General features: G+C 50.1%; 6 protein-coding genes across 6 annotated transcripts; 3 read left to right on the forward strand and 3 right to left on the reverse strand.

Moving 5' to 3' along the window:
• Positions 1 to 1,163: 1,163 nt before the first annotated feature.
• On the reverse strand, positions 1,164 to 4,799 carry PFICI_01156 (uncharacterized protein; the record flags this gene model as incomplete). Its single annotated transcript, XM_007829737.1, has 2 exons — positions 1,164 to 2,204; positions 2,259 to 4,799. 2 exons carry the CDS (start codon positions 4,797 to 4,799, stop codon positions 1,164 to 1,166), a joined length of 3,582 nt encoding a protein of 1,193 aa, XP_007827928.1.
• A 1,063-nt stretch (positions 4,800 to 5,862) lies between these two features.
• On the forward strand, positions 5,863 to 7,046 carry PFICI_01157 (Methylenetetrahydrofolate dehydrogenase; the record flags this gene model as incomplete). The annotated part of the gene is made up of 3 exons (XM_007829738.1): positions 5,863 to 6,065; positions 6,159 to 6,891; positions 6,954 to 7,046. The coding sequence occupies 3 exons, from the start codon at positions 5,863 to 5,865 to the stop codon at positions 7,044 to 7,046; spliced, it is 1,029 nt and encodes a 342-aa protein (XP_007827929.1).
• Positions 7,047 to 7,461: 415 nt separating this feature from the next.
• PFICI_01158 (uncharacterized protein) lies at positions 7,462 to 8,261 on the reverse strand (the record flags this gene model as incomplete). Its single annotated transcript, XM_007829739.1, has 3 exons — positions 7,462 to 7,809; positions 7,870 to 8,153; positions 8,222 to 8,261. 3 exons carry the CDS (start codon positions 8,259 to 8,261, stop codon positions 7,462 to 7,464), a joined length of 672 nt encoding a protein of 223 aa, XP_007827930.1.
• A 378-nt stretch (positions 8,262 to 8,639) lies between these two features.
• On the forward strand, positions 8,640 to 9,526 carry PFICI_01159 (uncharacterized protein; the record flags this gene model as incomplete). Its single annotated transcript, XM_007829740.1, has 3 exons — positions 8,640 to 8,686; positions 8,737 to 9,293; positions 9,345 to 9,526. 3 exons carry the CDS (start codon positions 8,640 to 8,642, stop codon positions 9,524 to 9,526), a joined length of 786 nt encoding a protein of 261 aa, XP_007827931.1.
• Positions 9,527 to 9,617: 91 nt separating this feature from the next.
• Positions 9,618 to 10,369, reverse strand: PFICI_01160 (uncharacterized protein; the record flags this gene model as incomplete). Its single annotated transcript, XM_007829741.1, has 4 exons — positions 9,618 to 9,840; positions 9,895 to 9,958; positions 10,019 to 10,301; positions 10,358 to 10,369. The coding sequence occupies 4 exons, from the start codon at positions 10,367 to 10,369 to the stop codon at positions 9,618 to 9,620; spliced, it is 582 nt and encodes a 193-aa protein (XP_007827932.1).
• Positions 10,370 to 11,741: 1,372 nt separating this feature from the next.
• On the forward strand, positions 11,742 to 13,736 carry PFICI_01161 (uncharacterized protein; the record flags this gene model as incomplete). The annotated part of the gene is made up of 2 exons (XM_007829742.1): positions 11,742 to 12,751; positions 12,812 to 13,736. 2 exons carry the CDS (start codon positions 11,742 to 11,744, stop codon positions 13,734 to 13,736), a joined length of 1,935 nt encoding a protein of 644 aa, XP_007827933.1.
• Between the last annotated feature and the right edge of the window lie 548 nt (positions 13,737 to 14,284).

A 14,284-nucleotide genomic window follows, 5' to 3' on the forward strand; every position in this document is an offset into this window, starting at 1 on the left:
AACCAAGTTCGCCAACATGCCCATCATCCTCGACTTGCACCTGCATGCATGCAAGGTAAACGACTAACCTAGTGAGTGTAGTGCCAAATTCTCTCAGCTTGGCCCATGCCATTGTCCAGGTCTGACCTACCTGCTTGCTTGGCTGCAAACCACGTCAGAAATTTCGAGAAACTCTCTCTCTTCTGGTCTAGGCAATGGTGTCTCCTGCCATCAGGGCGATTGGTTTCCTTGCAAAGAACCAAGTTGAGCCTTGCGGGTTCGTACTCAAGTCCGAGACTTTTTGCAACTGCATGTTTATACATTATGAAACGACAACTCGAAATATCTTCCTCCAATCTTGGATTTGACACCACCGACGATAGTGGGAACCATCTTTGGTGCATAGTCTAGGTAGTATAGGTCCCGACCAGATGGCAACGAGAAGTAGTAGAAAACTGTCTTTGTCGGAAATATCGGCCCTCTAGTTCAACATGCCTAGCATTCCATTCCTTCGCTATTGACGTCACGAAAGCTTCAAATCGCGGCGTACCCGATTTACCCCAGCCTCCCCCGACTGCCAACTCCAACCAAAAAGGCGGGGAACCCAGTCAGCGGAGCAGCCGTTCAAGCCGCTTCATTCAAGTCAGAATAGCTAGGTATGTACTGAACACCTGTAGTAGCTTATTGTTGCCCATTGGTCGGTACAAATCGCGAATGCATGCAGTCTATATTGTGCGATGGAGTAAGAGGCGCACTACCTGGCATGGTTTGGGGAAACACAGGATGGAGGAACTCATCAAATCGTAGTTGCCGAAAGGAGGGTTTTCTTATCCTTTCGCTCAATGAGCTCCAATAGCCCGAAAGACATGTCATTGATGTCTATGTACTCAAGTTGTCTTCAGTAGACTCCTCGCGTGATGTCAAATGGGACAAGTGAATCTATCTAGATGGGCAAACAACGCTGACCAATGGTTGTGCACTTCATACTTCACCCCTAGATTGGTGAAGAAAATGCAACTTCTCCAAATGGAACTTGAAGTAAAGTGTCTATGCCTTATTCCAAGCCCTTGCACCAATCATCTTACATGATGCTATTGGCTAGAATCCTACTTATTGCACTCTCTGCAGCCTTACCCATCGCAAACCTGCACTGGTTCATCATCCAGACAATACAACGCTACCGTCTAGGAGAGACCGTCCCAGTCCCTACGAGCCACGATGGCTACTTCTCTTACTTCGCGAACCGGATCGCCGCATGCCCGCGACAGGCCCCTGAGCACGGCTTGGCGCTCTGGCAAAAGATTGTGACGAACTGTGCCACCAAAGGCCTTGGGCAGCCTGCCAATGAATGCAAGGCACAACTTGCGGCACATGGCGGCTTCTCTCTTTGAGAATTGTACATTGTCATCGCTGATGAAACCCGTCGCATCGTAGACATTTCGAGCCATTTCGTAGACGGCAAGAGTGCTCGTGATCAGCGGTCTCAGATGCTCCTTGACTAGGTCCGCATCCGCCTCCATGAGCTTTGACAGGATCTCCAGGACAGTGTTAATGTCCTTGCTGATACCGAAAGTCTGCAATGCACGAATCACGATCAACAAGATCGCACTGGCCTCGTTTCGCCATACCGAGTAGTCGAGATGCTGTAGAAGTGAGAAGACGAACACCGATCGATTTGTAGCGGCAATATCGTCAATCCCAGTACGCCCCGGAGCCGCGGGTCGAGGAAAGCATTCAGCAAGGTAGGGCTTGACTATCTGGTTGTATAGCCACTGGCCACGCAGGGGCTTGATTGTCGCATAGCTTTTCTTGGTCAAATAGTCCTTCGGACCGAGAAGAATCTCAAAGTACCGACAGAACTGGCGTCCGACCCGTGGCCATGTTGGGGCGCGCCGCGCAAGTTCCAGAAGGAGCAGATTTCGCTGCTGATTGGACGAGTAATTGGCAACATCTCCTGCAAGATAGTGCAGAGTGCTTAGAAACATGAGGAGTACTTTTTGTCCTCTAGCCTCCACATTGTTTTCAACGGCTGAACGGAAGCCTTCGTGCATAGCTGCAGACGAAGCCGAATGTAGGTCGAGATGGAGTCCAAGTTCTACTTTGCCAAGCTTATTGGACAATACAAGGAGCATGGCGTCTAGAGCTGCCCGACAATCCGGTGGAATTACAGTAGGCTCTACGGTGCACAACCTCCGGCAAAGGTCACTGACAACGCTGTGGATATACTACCTTTTGTTAGCTCTTGAGTACACACCTCTCTCAATTGTATGACGACTTACCAGGTCCTCGAGAACAACAGGTCGAAGGCTCTGTATTATCCCCAGCACGAGGGGTGCTGTCCGGTGAGTATCTCTGCACAAGGCCCATGTTCCATCCGATCGGCCTGCAGCGCGAGCAATCTTCGTCTCTTGGTCATCAGCATCCTGTGGCTCGGTGAACAATAGAATCGCCTCATGGCCGAGACGCAGCTGGATTTGATCAATCTCGCTCAGATACCGTATGACGTCTGCAGCAAACTGACCCAGGCGGTGTAGGTAGATGTCTGCGTCTTTCAAAAGAGCAGGCTTAACATCGATGCTAATATTGTTTTCCGCATCATGTTGCAGTCGTACGTCCAGAGAATAGCGGTAAAGCTGAATGACCAGGCTCATGGAGAATCTGAGTAGAAGCTGATACTTGAGACCCAGATCATTTGTCTCCTTTGCCACGTCCTCGCTAATTTTGGTGAGATCGCCCAGATTGCCCTTATTAACATCGGGTAAGCCTTGCACTTGAGTGTTCAGCTGTTCTAGCCAGTCTTGCGATTCTGCAACTCCCAGACCCGGTGCTTGCTGCTTAGACTTTAAGAGGGAATCCGAAATGGTGGAGAGAGGCCGTATGATGGCAATATGTATAGCTTCGATGAACGCCTGCCCGTACTTTGGCGATGCACTTGCTAGCGTGTGTAGTCCTTGTAACAAGGCAGTCACTAGCGATAAAGTATTTCCGACAAGTACTTGCTTGAGCTCCTCAGACTTGAATGCCATTATGGAAAGCCGCGTTGTAACATCTTTGATCGTAGACAGATCACGACCTGCTGGAGAGTGGTTCTCTGCATATCTGCCAAGTGCGCTCAGAAACCGCTCCAGTAGTTGCTGGAAGCCGCTAGGGTACAAGTGCGACAATCTCGAAAGGGCAGTTGTGGCACCAACAATGATCTGTTCATACTCCTTGTCATCTTGTCCAAGCAAAAAGTTCCGGCCCTCCAACGGGTATATGATGGAAGGGGTGCCTAGCCAGTTGAAGGCACGGTTGCATGTAGCGTCAGAACAAAGGCGCTCCTTGGTACCATTGCTTGACTTTTGCATGACCATATACGACATGCCGTCGATAAGCTTTGCAATAATCGTAGGGCGGTCAGGCGAGTATTGGCTTTGGGTCCATGTTGACCATAAGCGCGTGAAAACATCATCGAACAGGGCATCGCCAAATAAATCATCCTGAAGCTCGGATGAGCCTTCTGCCTCTGTCAATACGGCTCGCACTTGGAGTAGAGCGTTCAGAACGCCCAGTAGCTCGGCCTGGTGAGACGGCGACTTCGTATTCTTTAACGTTGCCGTAATGTGGGGGATAGTCTGCTTCGAAGACAGAGAGAAGGACTCTCTGCTCGCACCGGAAATGGCGGCAAGTAATCTGCCGGCAGATCGAGTGTACGTCTCATTCGAGATGTCATCAGAAACATCGATCCACACACCTCCGAGAAACGTTTGCAGTTCTTCTCCTTGCAGCCTCCTTGCAAGAGTTGCCAAAGTCTTCAAAGTGGCTTCGATGGAATCCACTAGCTCCCCATTCCGAACCTCGTACTTGAGGGATGACCATACCTGGTCCGTGTATGGCACAACGCTTTGCTGGACATTCTCGTAATGTGCTAGGCATGCCTCAAGTGTGTGCAAAATGTCAACCTTTACCGAAACCGTCACTGCCTCACCTTGATCGAGCTTGTTGAGCAGGAACGGTATAGCCAGACGGGCTGCGCGTTGGTGAGCAGAGAAGCAGGAACGTAGCGTCTGTTTCAAGTCGTCGACTGTAATGCCAGACGGGGCTGCTGATGCCCGTAATGTGATTGGGAAATACGCCGAGAAAGTCTTGAATACTTCGTCTGTTACTTCATCCGCCGGCTCAAAGTTTTGCAGGAAAAGCGAGAGAATCTGAAACCACACAATCAAATTTTGGGGGTCCCTCTCATTTCTGCAGAGGTCAATCAAGGCCGTCATAAACGTCGAAGAGCTTTCGTGCTGGGATGCCAAGTCTTTAACGACCGCTTCATTCTGAAGTAGCCCGCGAACCAGCTGGTAGATCGTAAGCCGTGTAGCGGGAGTCTGTCGTTTGAAATCATCGCTGCCTAGCTTCGTGATGCCAATGATGATGTCGTTTCCCATTATTGCCCGGAACGAAGACATGCTGGCCAAGGAGCTGAGTGCCTTGGAAGCTGCATCGATACCGGCGCGATGGTCGCTGGAGAAGAGAGAGCAGAAGAAGGCGAGGAGCAGCTTAACCTGATCGACTCTGAGAATGCTGGGATTAAGACGATCCAAAGTGCTCGCCAGAAATCCTAGGGCCTTGCCCCTCGATATGATGTCGTCCTCATCGTCGGCTTGGGGAACTAGCCATCGGTTGATAGACGCTACCCACTGGCCGATGGCGGCCCTCAATGCTGTCGGAGATGCTCCGGCGGCCTGCTCAATCTGATCGACTGCTGCTTGTGCTGCCTGCCCATGTGCTGCCTCATCATCTTGCAGCACATACTTTACCGCAAGGTCGTCAAATGGATTGCTGGCCATTGTATCCAACCGCAGTGCTATCTCGTCATGGTTTGTCAGCTAAACTCCGATAGAAGGTGACATGTGACAATGATAGAAATATGGGTAGCAAGGACGAGCATGCCAAATCGACGTACAGGTGACTCCCCCAACGACCGTGTTGGAGATTTTGTGCGTCAGTGATGAGTTGGGTGTTGAAGCTTGTTGCGCCAAGCTCTGATGTTCGGAATCTTGATGTGTTGGGCAACGTGACAGTCGCCTTGCTACCAGGAATTATCACCACGCTCCTCAGACAGTGGCGGTGCTTATGACTGCGCAAAAAATTCAATCAGCATCGACATGAAAAATAAACAATATAAATGTCGGCTAGCCAATGCCAGCTTCTGGGAATCAAAATTGATATAGGTACCAAGACAAGATCAACAGTCGCCGACTTACCTACGGTGGTTTGATATGCATCAGTCCCAGCGCCTTGTTCTACTTCAGCGGAACGTAATTGTGCACGGTTAATGTATCCAGTAGGAGCGACGTCGGCTGGGGACTGTCTGGCGGGCCAGGTCCTGACCAATCGAAAATTGTATATTGCAAGCACTAGGCCGTGTCTAGTAAGAGGGGTCAAGGAATTTTTCTGGAGACTTTGGCGCGACTAATGTACTTTTTTTTTTCTGTGTCTATTTTTCATTCCGCCCTGCTGTGTCCAATGGTAGTCAGCATGAGGGTCGGTCGTTTTGTCACTCCTTCACATCTCTCTTCTTTTAGTTCTTTTTCCAAATCTTCTCCTTATCTGCTCACTCGCCTCTATAGGACATCCTCTGTGGATGTGAGCTGTAGGCACCGGAGTTTGGGTCAAACCTCTTTACCTTTTATCTTTTGGACTGGGAATACTTCCCATCGCGGGGTAGTGGGGCAGGTATGTGACGATTCCCAGCACCGACTTACACATCTTTTTTACCCTTGTATCCGCCATGAATTGTGCTTGTTGAAATACTGCTCTCCCTGTTTTCTCTTTCCACACATGACACGGTGGGAATTTATTACATAGGTAGACTGACTGGCGCCACTACAGTCTTTTTCCTTTGCTACTATGGCTTCCCACGATATGCCAAAGACCTGCAAGGTCATCTTGGCAGAAACCATTGCCAAAAAGTTCCTGCAGGAGGTTCAAGACACCCTGAAGACGGTCCAGCCTGGTGCTGCCTCGCAGCCAACTCTGGTTGCTTTCCTGGCCAACGATGACCCTGCTGCTATCAAGTACGCTGAATGGTCAAAGAAGACTTGTGAGGAAAAGTAAGATAACCCCTCAAGCCAATTGAAGTTATTGCATTGTAGTCTCCAATCACACCATTGCCATGGCTTTGGAAACTCACATGAATAAATTAGTGGTTTCAACTTTGAGCTCCGCCAGGTCGACAAGGACAAGCTCGAGGAGGAGATCATGACTGCCAACGAGGATGACAAGGTTGACGGTATTCTTGTCTACTATCCCATCTTTCCTGGCAACCCGGCGCACGACAGGTACATTCAGGAGACTGTGTCCCTGGCCAAGGACGTTGAGGGTCTTTGCCACAAGCACATTTACAACATGTATCACAACATCCGCTTCCTGGATCCTCCTCAGAACATGAAGAAGTCCATCCTGCCGTGCACTCCATTGGCTGTCGTCAAGATCCTGGAGCATCTCCAAATCTACAACCCCATCCTGGCATATGGCAACCGACTTTTCGGCAAGACCATTACCGTGATCAACCGATCAGAGGTCAACGGCCGTCCTCTTGCCGCTCTCCTTGCCAACGACGGAGCTACAGTCTACTCTGTCGACTTGACTGGCGTCCAAGTTTTTACTCGCGGCCAGGGCATCAAGGCCCCGAGGCACCAGGTCCAGGACAAGGAGGGCTGGGGTCTGGAGCAGTGTATCCCCATCAGCGATGTCATCATTGGAGGTGTTCCTACCGAGAAGTACAAGGTCCCAACGGAGCTCATTCGGGACGGAGCCGTCTGCATCAACTTCTCGTCCTTCAAGAACTTTGACGGTCCGGCAATCAAGGAGAAGGCATCGATCTATGTGCCGTCCGTGGGCAAGGTCACTATCGCAGTGCTGCTTAGAAACCTAGTTGTATGTCTACTGGTTTTCATCCCCAATTTCATAGCTCGTGTATATGCTAATCACCCAAGCAGAGACTCATCGCCAACCGTCCCTCAACAAAACCCGACGGTTCTGCCGACGAATCTTTGGCAAAAGCCAAGAGCGAGGCTTTTGTTGACGGCTAAGCTGAGATTGTAATGTGGGTCATATGGTATAAAATAGAACCAAAGAAGAAAAGTTTTGATATGTTTGTAATTTGATACCCAGGACCAGGCAAGGTCTTACTCGACATAGCTCCCGACTATACATGTCGTTCCCGGAACTGGCTGCCCGACGGGATCACAAATTTGGGTCATTTCATGGTTACTGGCCCAATCAATGTCGAATACGAGCTATCATTAGCAGCAGTCTTTTGATGCACTGTTTATAAAGATGCTTGCGGTAGGTAAGGTCGAAACTCAGCACTATAGTGACCTATGGGTATATTGCTTGTAATGCATATTATAGACAAACTCTTGTCCTCTACATATATATGGCCCCATGTCGTGATCATCTGGTACAATACCGCGATACTTCAGTATCAATACGGTGCACCAGTAATTACGCCTTTCTTCTCTTCGACTTTTTGCCCGAGGCTTCGGGCTCAGCTCCTGTTGAGCCGGCAGCCAAGGCGTCCAACAGCTCTGGGTCCATATCTGTAAAGTTCGATTGCGAGGGCTGAGCAGGCTTGGCAGCTTCGATTCTCTTCGGATCAGCCTTTGCGATCAGGGGAACCGAGGTCGCGAATAGGGTCTGGAAAGGAGGTGCGATGAAGTGGCCAGCCGAGTCGAACCATTCGGTGAACGAGCGCTTGATTTCGATTGTTTCCGTCTTGCCATTCTTGGAAGTTATTGAGATATTGACATTGTACTCGGGCACGTTCTTCTTGGTAGAGGTGGATATCGAAATCTAGAGGCGGACTAGTCAGTCTCTTTGGACGAACGTGAATGCTCTACAAGCCAGACGCACCTTTTCTCCACTGGGCGAAACTCCTTGGTACACGACACCTTTCTCAACGTAGGCAATCCAGTATGTGAGAACAGCGTTCAATAGAGCGTAGATTGCTACGGCGGCAGCGGTGTAATATTTGGTGCTCTCGAAGCCGAACTTGTAATCCCAAGCAAAGCAGGCGCCGGCGATGGCAAAGGCACTGTATCCTAGCGCGAGGCGTGTATCGGTGAGAGTGTGGATCTGCTTGAACTTCAACGAGTTCAGGTAGTTGGGAATAGCATCATCGGACGTGTTCTTTAGATCTACATTGTGTAAGCAACCTGCAGCCACAGGAAAGTAGCTTGCGACAGGACGTAATCCCATTGCTTACCTGCCAAATTGTGGACAGTGATTTTCTCTTGCGAGGCCATGATAGTTGCCTTGCTCGGTTCCTGGTCTTGACTTTGAAAAAATCGGAAGAATTGGCTTAGTTGCGAGACAGATTGAGGAGGGTAGGCGCTGGAACAATGTATATGGCTGAAAGACGTGTGTAAGTCGGGATGAGCTGCTTCAAGGGTCCCGCTAATAATAAATGGCACTGAAAGCTACCTACAAGGACTCACGGCGAAAGGTGTCCTGACGGGTGGCCGATGGCCCGAGCTCCCGACCTGAGCCAACGCCAACCGCTAGAGCTCCGAGCCTCAGCTCCAACATCCTGCTACCTGCACGTCAAGTTGTAACAACAACTGCTGTGCCATTTGCATCATCATACACCTACCAATCGCTGCAGGTCTGGCATACGAGTCAACATGGCGCAATTAGCACCGCAGACGATCCAGAGGGATCCTCAATTATTGTATGTCTCGGTCGAGCCCCATGCCTCGCTTCATCGCTAACCTCGTCCAGCTACTGGATCCTGTTTCCCATCACGGTGGTGATGATTTTGACCGGCGTCTTGCGACACTATGCGACAGTATTGATGGCCTCTGCCCCCAAGAAACTGGAACAACCAGCACTCAAAGAGCAGCGCTCCCTCGTCCACGGCATCGCGGTCCGGTCCAACTTCCATGCTCTGACTGGGCCTTCTTTCAAGGCTCGCCGCGAGGCCCTCACCACCGCATACGAGTCTGGTGCCTACCTCAAGGATCCCGAGCGTCGGGGACAGCCCCCTGCCAACCCGATGACGGACCCTGGTGCCATGGACGGCATGATGGGCATGATGAAGAACAACATGGCCATGATCATCCCCAATACTCTCATCATGAGCTGGATCAACGCGTTCTTTTCCGGATTTGTGATTCTCAAGTTGCCGTTCCCCATTACCATCAAGTTCAAGAGCATGCTGCAAGCAGGAGTCGCCACCAAGGAGATGGATCCTCGATGGATGTCTAGTATCAGTTGGTACTTCCTGTGTTACTTTGGCCTTCAGTTTGTTTTCAACCTGCTCTTGGGCAACGAAGCAGGTGAGTTGTGAATGAGATATCCCCAACATGAATACTGCTAACTCCTGATAGCTGCCAGTCAGATGGCTCAGCAGATGCAGGGTATGGGACCTCAGGCTCCCAACATGTTTGGTCCGGGTACCGACCCCGACAAGCAGTTTCAGACGGAGGCAGAAAACTTGGCGGTCATTGACCACTACTCGGTGCTGGACGGTGTTGAAGACAGATTGCTTCAGGGTATCAAGTCTAAATAAATTGTAGCAGCCGTAGCAACACCATGTGTGCCCATACCAATGCAAACACCAAAAACGCCATCCAATGCATCATTCTTAAGCAGAAGTTGTTTCATTCCCACCACAGACAACAGCCGAGGCCCTCCTTCATCATGGTTCCGCGAACACTATATGGGGAGATCTTCTTGGCCTTTTCGACTGCCTCCTCAGAGGTGCTGTCTGGGACCTGATCATGCCACTCCTCATCGACGACTTGAAGTCGGACCATTTCGTTCTTATCGTAGTACATGCGCTGGTCATCTACTACCCAGACCCATGATTGTTCATTGTGGTCACTGGAAAGATTCAGTGACTCATTCTCGTTGAGAGTTTGTGATGCCAAAACTTACAATTCGCAGCCTTCGGGCAACTCTTTGTAAGAGACGAAAATCTCTTCAAAGAAATCGGTGCGGACTGTTTTCAATCAGTCAGTTACCTGCCCACACTCATGCCTGACTTGTTTGATGAACTCACTGTTCAAGCCATCGGGCGTGGCACTGCTAATCTTTCCAAGCAGGGTCTCGCCCTTGAATGGGCGAAAGACAATGAGGCGGAACTCGACATTGACATTGACTAGTCCCGTACCGTGTCCGATGAGACCCTCGGAAGCCCAGAGAAGGTCATACATGCAGATACAGAGACCAATCTTTTGGATTACGCGGTTCGCATACTTTGCATTGATGTTGTTCTCAATAGCGACCCTGCTGTGTTTCTCGAATTGCGCAGGGGCAATCTGCACCAGGTCGGCGATTTTTGTCTGCAAAAGACTGTCAATCTCTTTGCCATTTTCACTTGATTTTCCATGATACTTACCAAAATGAACATGGTGTCTTGTGTGGGTGTTTTATGTTTTTTGAATCATGTCCTTCAGTGTCTTTGTCCACCGTTCGATTGTCTAGTACTTTTTTCCGGAGCTCTCGCTTTCAATGTGGGGCACAAGCTGCCGATGCTTGTTTTCTGCCGCCTGGTCACTGTCACCGCCCAGTGGCTGCGATTTATATGCTTTACAGAACAGGTAGGTAAGGTACAATAAGCATTTTGCTATGTTAATGCAGTGTGAATAAATATTTCGAATATGCATTTAATTAATGTATTGCCTAGAAAAGTGGGTGTAAAGCCATTGCTCTCACAATCCAAGGTTTAATCGAGCAGTGTGTGTGCATTGGTAAGTTTTGGAACTTTAACTCCTGCTGTTAAGCTGGTTGAATGAAGTGCACTAGAATTCGATTCATTGCTGTCATTCAATCATAGCTTCTATTTACTTCCTTCCTCTAAATACTTATAGCAGCTTGTGGGTCATTGCCAAAGTAAGTAATAAAGAGGATCATATCGAATGCAATGGCCATGGATGTATCTACTCATTGTTTGACAATATGATTATACGTTTGTGTATGCTGTCTGGCTGTATGCGTCTATCCGTTCACAGTTTTAGAAATCCCAAATTTGTTATTTGCTTTAGAGAGACTCAAATAAGCCGAATAAAGATACCAAGATTTTACTTCTTGATCAGATAATCATTATAAATAATTAACAGAATATAGAATAATTAAATACTCCTAAAAAGCCTGAGATATTTGTAACATCGCTTTGAACAATGCGCAAGTGATGATCCGCGGTTGTGTACCCACAGCCCAACGGCTGCGCCCGAGCGTTTCCACTACTATTCGCGTTTTTTAAGGTCTTGGGTCGGCAGTCGTGTCCGTCGTGGCGGTCCCTGCAGCTTTTAGCTTCAGTGCTCAACCCAACTTGGAAGTCAACCTTGGCGTGTCAACTTCGCCAGAGAACACCCATCCATTGCGAAAAGGACTTTTTCCTGCCCCCTCAACAAGTTGTGCATTCGTCCTCGGGTACACTTTGAGTTCTTCATTTCTACGATATCTCGCAGTTTTTCAAGAAGAACTGCTGGTATTCTTGGTCAATTTTTCTGGTGGCGCCTTTTCCCGCGTCGAGTCGAGCAGCAAGAACGGAGGGGTGGCTGACACTCAACTTTTCGCGACAACAACGCGTTTCTACTTCTTACCACCAGCCTCACTAAAGCAGCGACCTTTCCTTGCTATTCTCGTCACTTGAACGAAGTGCCCTAGAGACTTCGACATCGATTGCTGAGAGACCTTAAACCCTTGCTTCTCAAGGCGATCTCGAACAAGACAGAACTGCTGTTTACCTCAAAGTTTTCCATCTGCGATTCCTACCGAGAATGTCTGGCCAGTATCCGTACGGCGCTCCTCCTCCGCCGCCCCCCTCGGCGGCACCAGCTAGTAGCTACCCTTACGGTCAACAATCATACTCGTCGGCTCCTCGCGGTGGCAGCGCCGGAGCAGGTACTGGTGGTAGGGGCCGCGGGTACGCTCAGGGTCCCAGCCGGGTTGAGTATGGGTCTGTTTATGGCAGTTACCCCCAGCAAGATTATTCTTCGCACAATGCTGCCTCATATAGCCAGCAGCCCTCGAGTGGTTACTGGAGTGGAAGTCCTGCTGCGCACAGTAGCTCTCCTTTGCCTCAAAGCAACTATCACCCAAATTACGCTTCGCCCAGCAACTATCCGCCACAGTCACCGGCTACTTACCCACCCGCGGCGTATCATGCTAGCAGTCAGCGTGCCACTTACACTCCAACGTATAATTCGCCCACACCGGAGTATCCTGCTCAGCAATGGGGCGATAGTAACTCCTACGGAAGCTACGCCAACAGAGGCGGCCGAGGCGGTTATCCCGGTGACCGAGGTGGTCACAGATCTGACTCTGCCCCGTCCGCGCTACGTGTAGGCTATGAACAGGGCGGCTCTCATGCCCCTCAAGCGAGCAATGGCTACAACCAACAGTATCCACCTTCTCACCATTCCGCAGCGGGATACGCGGCTCCTTATCCTAGCTACCCTCCTCCTGTCCCTGCTTACCCTGGCCCAGCACCCCCAGCATCCGGGTACTCGCACAATCCCAGTCATAGAGGTCGCGGACGCGATGGTTTTTCTGGACATAGGGGTCGAGGTGGCCATCACAACGATCGTAACGATAAGTTTCGTCACAAGGGGCCAAGACCTCAGCATCACGAAAATCACAATGCTCAGAAGTCTGATGCAGCATCTGCAAAGAAGAAGAAGCGCAAGACCAACACTCTTGGCCTAACCCCAGGTGAAGCTGATGATTCCGATAAGGAGATCGACGAGGAGAAGCGCATAGTAGAGACCCTTGGTGACGATCTTCCCGAGTAAGTCCCTCCTTGTGTAACATCAACTCCATGAACACTAACATGTATCCTTCACCTTAGTATCGGCGATCTGGCTGTCTGGCTATCTGAGCGCAGAGCTAGGTTCCCTACCAAGGCCCGTGTCAAGGCGAAGCAAGAAGCTGAAGCCGCCAAACGCGCCGAAGCCGGCAAGGCACAAAAGCCTGCTCCTAAGAATGAAGATGAGGAGCGGGCAGAACTTCTTAGGCGAGAGCTGGCTGAGGTTGAGCGCAAGCTAGAGAAGCGAAAGCGAGAAACGAATGATGAGGGTGACGAGATGCGTGCCCCTAAAGAGGAGTCCGAGAGCTCAGATGATGAACCCCCCGAGACGCAGACGACTAAGAAAACAGCATCGTATCTGCCTCCTCCCCCGATCACGCGTGCTGATCCTACAGCCCACTGCAAATACTACTCCACAGGAGGTATTTGTGGCAAGAAGGGCAAGTGCCGCTTTGTACATGACCCAGAGATGCGCGAGAGAGCATTACAAGAACAAGCCGCCAATGGCGGAAGGATCACGCTTAAGCAACGTCTCCTACGTAATGAGAAAGAGATTGAGGATCTGGCTATCATCCAGAGCATAGTCAGTCTTAGAGGCAATGGCAAGATGCCGCCGGCCTCGAAGCCGGCCGCAAAGGCTCCTGGAAGCTCATCGCGTATGACCCGTTCTACTTCCCCTGCAATCAAAGAGGCATGTCATACTGAGACAGAAAATAGTCCCGGCCAAACCATCCTTCCTCCCCCCGACTCCGACTCTGCCGCAGTAGAGGCCTTCGAACCAAAGGTAAAACTGTCCAAGCTACAGAATCTATACGCGTCTGCATCTTTAGGTTATTCCGGCAATACCATTCAACAAAAGTTAGATCAACTAGCAGAACCCGCTACAAGCGTCGCAAACGCCTCCCTCAACGCTGACCTCCACCTCCGCTATTACACATTAACAAGGCTCATCAACGCTCGCAAATAGCTACTTTCCGTTGGGCATTGTTCATTATTCAATGCAACTGGCGGAGTACCGTCTTGGCCATATCTGGATTCTTTGCGTCGTCCATCTATCTTGCTGCTTGCAGACTTGCTTTCAACCTCCTGTTCTCCTCCTAGTCAGACGAAACCAAGGCATTGATGGCTCGGCCGTATACACAAGACGCCTTTATTTACTTCAGTACATAAGGTTCTAGGTGCCATGGCTGAGTTGTTCGCGCCGCTCGATGCACTTCTAAGAATACCCTGCAAGGCAATGGGCAAGATCAATCATCAAGTCCAACCTTCGATTTTCCATTGGGTATTGAAGGCGCTGGAGGTCTTTTTCAGTCTTTCACTCGATCAATTTTATTGCGAGCTTGTCATTCCCTGGGTCGGTCTCGTTTTGCAAGGCAAACAGGCAAGCGAACTGAGTGAGTTCGTTTCTACCTGATGAGACGAGCTACATCTAGAGCTGGCAGCCGGAAGTCCAGGAAGTTGATGTGTCACTCCGTATCCGAGTGAAATACTCAAGATGTGGTCAAGGCGCCTCAG

The sequence above is a fragment of the Pestalotiopsis fici genome (assembly GCF_000516985.1).
Source record: "Pestalotiopsis fici W106-1 unplaced genomic scaffold PFICI_Scf_1, whole genome shotgun sequence".
NCBI lineage: Eukaryota > Fungi > Ascomycota > Sordariomycetes > Amphisphaeriales > Sporocadaceae > Pestalotiopsis > Pestalotiopsis fici.